General features: G+C 50.5%; 1 protein-coding gene across 2 annotated transcripts in view; it reads left to right on the top strand.

Moving 5' to 3' along the window:
* The first annotated feature begins 376 nt into the window (after positions 1-376).
* The window catches only part of Nadsyn1 (NAD synthetase 1), a 40,111-nt gene continuing 33,153 nt past the window's right edge, over positions 377-7,334 (top strand). The window contains exons 1-5 of one of the 2 annotated variants that reach the window (XM_004627329.2): positions 377-564; positions 1,479-1,539; positions 4,429-4,545; positions 6,400-6,453; positions 6,911-7,000. In XM_004627329.2, coding sequence (XP_004627386.1) covers positions 480-564; positions 1,479-1,539; positions 4,429-4,545; positions 6,400-6,453; positions 6,911-7,000 — 407 coding nt within the window. In that variant the 5' untranslated portion in view covers positions 377-479. Of the gene's footprint in view, positions 565-605; positions 775-1,478; positions 1,540-4,428; positions 4,546-6,399; positions 6,454-6,910; positions 7,001-7,334 lie in introns of those variants that run through there. The other variant, XM_023710709.1, reaches the window with a different exon arrangement.

Raw genomic sequence — 7,334 nt, 5'->3', positions numbered from 1 at the left:
CTGCCTGGCAGGTGCGCCATGGGTGTGTTACCATAGGAATTTGTAGACCTTTCTATTAAAACCAGCTGAGCTTTCCTGGGTAAATATGGTTGTTTAGTTCGGGACTTAAGGCGAGAGAGTCTGTTAGATTGGTAAATGGGCTCTTTGATTGGTAAAGTGCGCAGCAGCTACAAAGAGTCACTCCGGGTTCCATGGATTCCGGGTTTGCGCAGGCGCAGTCTGGTACGGGCGAAGCGCGGGCGAGGCGTGGGCGGGGCCTGAAGCGCTGGCTCCGCCGTTCTCTCTGGCTGGACCCGCGTCCGGCCTGGTGGGCGGGGCTATCCTGGAGGGGCGTGGCCTGAGGCCGCGTTGTTGCTGGGAGAACGGGGCGGGGCCATAGGGGCGACCCGGAAGAGCAGGAGCCCGGCTTGGTGGTCCAGCTGCAGCTTGCCTGCGTCCGCCGCCCGCCGGAGCGGCTGCCTGAGCGATTTGCGGCCAGAATGGGCCGGAAAGTGACTGTGGCCACCTGCGCACTCAACCAATGGGCCCTGGACTTCGAGGGAAATTTGCAAAGGATTTTAAAGAGTGAGTCTGGGGGTGCTGGGGGACGGGACGGGGCTTCTCACGGAAGCGCACAGCTCTCTGTTGAGAAATGCACAGCCGTAGGGGAAGATGAGGACTTCTCCTGCGCTGAGTGCCCGGAGCCTGCGCGGGTGTGGGGAGGCTCTGTTCAGATGGCCGGGGGGTTCGCGGGATACAAAGCGAGGAGTTGCAAAAAGAGACGTGGGGTTGGAGGTGAGAGGTCTGAGGACCTGCCTGTCTCCAGATACCTCTAGGGTTTCCTGTGAGGGGACAGGAGCAAAGGGGAGAGCTGGCAAAGAGAACAGTGTGATGGTTGGATGTCGCTATATGATTGGCATTCGTGTTGGCCCACCTTTGGTGGTGAAAGGCCAGATTGTGCATACCTACGCAAGAGTGTCACTCCAGGCGGACTTGTGCGGGACTGGTGACTGTAGGAGGCTTTCCCTCAGCCACGGAAGAGTGCTTTAACTGATAGATATGTGTGGACGTGCTTTCATCGAGCCAGAGCGAATCTTACTGAAGAGATGCAGAGCTCTGTCTGCCCAGCCAGCCTTTGTCCTCTTCCTACTGCCTCTTCTATCTGCTGCTGCTTCCTCGTGCTGAACCCGCCAGCCCAGCCCTGACCCACAGGCCATAAAGCTTCAGGTGGAGCCTCTGCCCTACCACTGTCCTTGGCATCCACTTAACTACCAGGATGTGACCTCTTCTTGGCGCTAAGGTTCAGCCGTGTAGGCCTCCGTGTTTCTTATTTACTACAAAGTATGTGTCGAACTCTGTTGCTTGGCTCTTCACAGGAGCCAATGGGTCAAGGACATCACGGCATTTTTTTCCTGTCACAGTACTGTAGCAGGGTGTTTAATTTGCCTTTGGATATGCCAAGCAGCTGACCTTGTCCCTTTCTCTCTCTATAATTATAGGTATTGAAATTGCCAAAAGCAGAGGCGCAAGATACAGGCTTGGACCTGAGCTGGAAATATGGTGAGAGTAATCCCATGAACACTGTGGAGAGGGCAGAACAGACCGTGGTGTCTGGGCCGGCTTTCCTCAATGGAAAGAGCAGAAAGGAGAGGGACAGTCCCGAGAGCTGCAGGAATGCTGGGAAGACACCTGGACCCACTGCCCGCCCTCAGGAACGTGAGCCTGCATCTGGTCATTGCCATTGAGCACCCCAATAAGAGCAGTTCTCTGAGGAATTACAGATTTCTGTGTTGAATGATTAGAGGAACTGAATTTTTACCAGCAGGGGGCTGATTTCAAAATAGGCCTGCCCCTCTTTTACCTTTACCTCTGTGCCCAGAGTTTGTAAGGTCTGTTTGTAGGTCAGCAACTCCTGTATTCATATGTTGAAATCTAATCCCCAGGGTAATGGTATTCAGAGGTGGTGCCTTGGGGAAGTGATTGGATCAGACTGAAAGGAATTAGTACCCTAGAAGTGTAGGGAGCTTGTTTGTCCCGTGCACCAGGGGAGGCCACCTAGACCGGGCCTGTGAAGCGGAGAACAGCCCTCACCAGCCACCAGATCTGCGGGTGCCTTTGGCTTGCGCTTCCCAGCCGCCACAACGATGTGCAGTATGTGCAGTAAGCGTGTGTTCTTCATAAATGAGTCCCTTGAAAATATTTTGCTAGTGCAGCCCAAATGGACTATACCTTCCCAGGTTTTCATTTTCATATTTGGCTATGAAGAGGTTTCATTCTGTAATCTCAGCAGCTTTCCATAAGCAAATGTAGACAGTACCTTGAAGTATTCCCTTGTGTGAGAATCAGGAAAACTAACTGCTTCCTTTTCTTCTGATCTCACCAGAAACACTCAGCCGGTCGCCTTCTCTGTCTCCTGCCTGTGATTTTGGATGTCAGCTGCCTTCTGTGTGCTGCTCATTTTCTATTTGTCTTGAAACCCCTGCCCTGATGGTGGCGCTGTCCTCTTTCTTCATTTGTTCTGGTTTCTGGACTTTGAAGCAGCAAAAACTGTTCCCTCCAAGGTGCTTTGGCATCAGTCCTGTGCATCTTTCCCTCTATTCTAATGCAGTTTATTGTCTTCACTAGGTTCATTTATTTTCTTACAACCCCAGCTTCCCATAAGGGTGTTGTGCCCATCCTGCTGTCTCAGCAGTGAGTATAGTAACTAAGAATCCGTCTTGGTTACCTTCTTAGCACCAAAACACAATAGCTAGCACCTACACCCAAAAGGAGAAAAGGTTTATGTTGACTCACAGTTTATAGAGATTCCAGCCCATAGTCAGCTGGCTCCAAGGCAGGGCAGCATGGCAGAGGAGAATTGTTCATGGTATAGCAGGCGGCAAGCAGAGAAGATCTTGGATGCAGGACGAGGGAGCATTCCGGGTCGTGTCCCCAGTACCCACTGCCTCCAACCAGGCTTCGCCTCCCAGGTCTCATCTAGCTGTGAGCGCATCAGCAGAGTATTCCACTGAAGATGTTCACTGCCCCCGTGGGCCAACACCTGTCATAAGCCCCACCCATGAGCATGTGGGCCCTTGGGGGGACTGTATATATAAACCATAATTCCATCTGAGAGTATTTACACCCCTCACTTAATTGCTGTTTTAAGATTTTTCTCCAAGACTTCTAGGAATCAGAGATTCTTGGTGGCCCAGAGTTGCATAGGTGCTCCTCCTAGGGTCCTGGCTTGCGCTGTGATCTGCCTGCCTCGCATCCCTAGGAGCTGAGGCACAGCCTAGTGTTCCTGATTGGAGGTTTTTGCTCTGACATGTAGCATTCTAGTCTTCATCCCTGCCTTTGCCTATTCTCTGCTGCCTTTTTCCTGTTCCTTAATGTGGACCTGTCATTATCAAAGAGGGAGGACTTCTAACTAAAGGATGACAGATGTGCATCAGGCAGGGTATGCCAGTGTGCTCAGCAGGCCCATGTTTAATATTTGTGACAACTGACAAAGAGGAAACCTAGCAAGAGAGAAGCTCAGGGACTTTTCTGAACTGTTGTTTGTTGTTGTTGTTATTGTTGTACTTACTGATCAGGGTTCAGTTGCCACCTCAGAGGAAAGTGAGGTAGACCCAGGCCCCTCACCTGCAAAGGTGGCCTGTTTTCACTGAGCCAGCAGTATAGGCTTTGAGGCCTGGGTGCTGAGGCCAGCCACATGATGTGGCGAGCTGCCTGAGGCCTCAGTGTTCATTGGCCAGCATTCATTACAGGTCAGCAGAAAGAGTGAGAGGTCACTGGTAGCTACACCGCCAACCTGGTCTAGCAACATTATCTGTTGTCACAGAGGCCTGGGAGCCAACAGGGAATGGAGACTCACTGGAAACCCAGGAAGATCCAGGGTGGCTTCATTTTGAGAGCCTGTACTTCATTGCATCTGCAGACTCTTATCCTAAAATCCCCTGGTTCCTGAGGTTAGGATGTGGACATGCCTTTGGAGGGCCGCTGTTCAGGCATAGCATCTATGGCAGGAAACTCCCAGGTGACTCTAGGGGAGGCATTTGGAATGACCTTTATCACCGGAATAATTGTGTGTGTGTGTGTGTGTGTGTGTGTGTGTGTGTGTGTGTGAATCCAGCTTTGATTCTTTTGCATCCTTTTCTTGTAAATCAGTGTGACTCTGGGCACATTAAAGGTTAAAGATGGCCAAGGACAAGTACTTGTTGACTTCAAAGATAGCTCCTCATAATAATCAAAAACCAAGAAGGCAATGGGGGCCTGATGTTCATTAATTTCTCATAAGATGCACCATTTGTTGGACAGTGCTTCTGATTCTGGCTGTGCAGTGTGCGGAAGTTGCCCAGGAAGCACTGAAGAAATACTAGTACTAGGGCCCACCCTATCTCTTTTTGATGTGTTTGGCTCCTAGGCCCCTACCTTACCCACTCACCTGCCCTCTCCCCCTCTTTCCAGTGGCTACGGATGTTGGGATCATTATTATGAGTCAGACACCCTCTTGCATTCGCTTCAAGTCCTGGCGGCCCTTCTGGAATCGCCGCTCACGCAGGACATCATCTGTGACGTGGGGATGTAAGTGACATCATGAGCGTGTGCATGGGCAAGCTTGGAAGAAAGGCAAGTGCAAGGATGGAGGATGTCAGACCTGATGTTAAAAGGGGGTTTTGTCTCCATTCAAGCCCCGTGACCACCTGATTTCTCTCCCATGACAGCAGCAACTGTAGGTTGTTCCAGAAGCTTCAGGCACACAGTTTGTACAAATGGCAGTGTGGAGGACCAGCCAGGTAGCTCAACAGACTGAAGCGCCTGCTTAGGCAGAGCGCAGGGGCCAGGGTTCAATCCCCGGCATGCTGTGCCAGCCCCACCCCTGGGGTGTGCTGAGATGGTTATTGAGACTGGGTGTGGTGGCAGAGTCCGATCTGCCTAGTGAGACCCTGTGGAACCTGTAGACTCCGTACTAAATACATAAAAAAGAAAAAAAGAATGACAGTGTGGCGTTCATCCTGCCACATGTGGAGAGCTTTATTCCCTTCCTGGTAAATATCAGGAGTAGTTCAGTCCCCATTAACATGCCAGTCCTGAAGCTCTGTGTTGTGGATTTCTTGGGTATAGATTCCTTTAGTGTGTGGCTGTGCCAGATTCTATATAAGTCCTCCTGTCTTAGCCTCCCCAGCACTGGATTACAGGTGTGTACCACCACAACTGGTTTTAGAAGCCAGCGCCACATGGGGCCAGCATGGTATGCTGTACTGGGGATTGAACTCGGGACCTTGCACTTGCCAGGCAGGCGCTTAGGCCACCGAGCTATCTCTCCAACCCAGTGGTGGCCTTCTAAGCAGCCTATAGATAAGGTTTAATAGAGACTATTCATCGTGATGGTGTTAGAGCTGTTGTGGTCTGTGTTAATTTCCCAGTGCTATGGTGACAAGTGATCACAAACATAAAGCACAAGAGAAGCATAGATCATTTTTCTTGAAGGTCCTGGAGTCAGAGTATGTGACAGGCCAACTGCAAGTCTGGTTCCCTGCAAGACTGTGAGGCAGAGCCTACAGTCTGGCCCTGCTCATGTCCTGGCTCGAGGACTCTGCCCAGCCGCCGTCTTCGCATCTCCCTCTTCACCCTTCCCTCATAGAAAAACTCACATACATAGAAGGACTTGAGGCAGACCAGAGTAGGCTGTCAGTCCGAGGTCATGAACTTGATTCTACCTGCAAAACTCCTGTGCCAGGTAGCTTGGTGTACAGATGCTACGAATTATTAGGATATGGGCTCCTGCCTGATGCCCCGGGCAAGCCATCAAACCTCTCCAGCTTTGCTGAGAAGTGGGTGCAAGGTTGCCTGAGAGGTGCCACGACCGAGTGCTCAGGGCAGAGAGGAGAAGCAGTGAGGATTGGGAGCTGACACACATGGCGCGGTGTCAAGGCGCCACAGGCAGGAGGCAGGAGGCAGGAGGCAGGCAGTCACCCAAAGCTGAGCACAGCCAGTGGAGGGGCAACCACCCTGGGGCCTTGCACTTCACCTAGAAAAATCTTTCCAGCTCTGAGCCTTTGCCACCTGGAGTGAAAGCATTTTGGATTATTTTTTTAAAAAATTTTTATTCATTTTAATGAGAAAAAAAGATAAAATAGCAATGAAACAGTTTCAAAACAGGTTAGTAGAACAGTTACAATAATTAATACATTGTGCATTATTGTCTTCATAGTAGTTATGCAGAGGACAAGATGTAGACATGATATCTTGTCTTTGGACCATTTTTAAGTTGAACTTGAGAAAGCTACAGAAGAGCCTTATGATTCTCTTGAAGGATCTGAGGAAGGTGGATACTAAAACATAAACAGTTTGATTCTGCAACGGGAGCTGCTGCTTCCACTTGCTACATGTGTCAGAACAGGTGTAGACATGTGCGTGTCTCCCTTTCATTCACAGGCCTGTGATGCACCGAAATGTCCGCTACAACTGTAGAGTCATCTTTCTCAACAGGTAGGTGGGCTGTGGGCTGGAGGCTGTGAGGACCTGTGTGGTGCTGGGGGAACCATGTGCCAGAGGTATTCTTGGGAGATAGCTTCAGTGAGGACACCAGATCAGCCAGTCCCGCCAGGGGCACCCTCAGACTTTAGAAGGAGAAAGACCCAAGGGTGGGGCTTAGGGCCACATCCTTGTGACCTGAATGCTATTCTAGCTAAGGGAGAAATCCTTACAGCCCTCTTCCTTAGCTGCCTGTAAGGTAAAACTGCCGGCCTTTGCTTCTGTCTTTGTTGGCTGTCGGTTGTACATGGAGCTGTGGAGACTTGTTTTGCAGACAAAAAGCTAAAGCTCAGAGGAAGGGATTTGCTCATGGCCCAGTTCTTGAGCCAACTCTGCATGGGTGGTGGTGACTGTGAGCTCTGGCCTGGCTGTCTTAGGAGCTTGTTGTGAGCATCCCTGTTCCCTGCTGCAGGAGAATCCTGCTCATCAGGCCCAAGATGGCCCTGGCAAATGAAGCCAACTACCGTGAGCTGCGCTGGTTTACCCCATGGTCCAGGAGCCGGTGAGTTACGGGCCCCAACACATGATTCAGGATCTTTCTTTGGGTGTTTATTTTATTTATTTATTTATTTATTTATTTATTGTTTTTTTGGTGGAACCCAGTATTGAACTCAGGCCCCTGAGCTTTCCAGGCAAACACTTATTCCCCTGAGCCATCTCCCCAACCCCTTTTTGGGTGTTTAGTAAACATCATCTGTGTGTATAGCTCTGGCCCCTCATGAGAGGACACAAGAATGGGGATAAAGTCCTTGCCTGACATGCAGACATAGCTCTTGCTTTTCTCAAGTTTGATTTAAAACTCATTACAAGTTCATTCTTGCCACTTTCTGAAACAG

This window comes from Octodon degus, unplaced genomic scaffold (assembly GCF_000260255.1).
Source record: "Octodon degus isolate 3935 unplaced genomic scaffold, OctDeg1.0 scaffold00018, whole genome shotgun sequence".
In the NCBI taxonomy this organism is placed as follows: domain Eukaryota; kingdom Metazoa; phylum Chordata; class Mammalia; order Rodentia; family Octodontidae; genus Octodon; species Octodon degus.
Note: the sequence above shows the minus strand (reverse complement) of the source record. Positions and strands in the feature narration are given on the sequence as shown.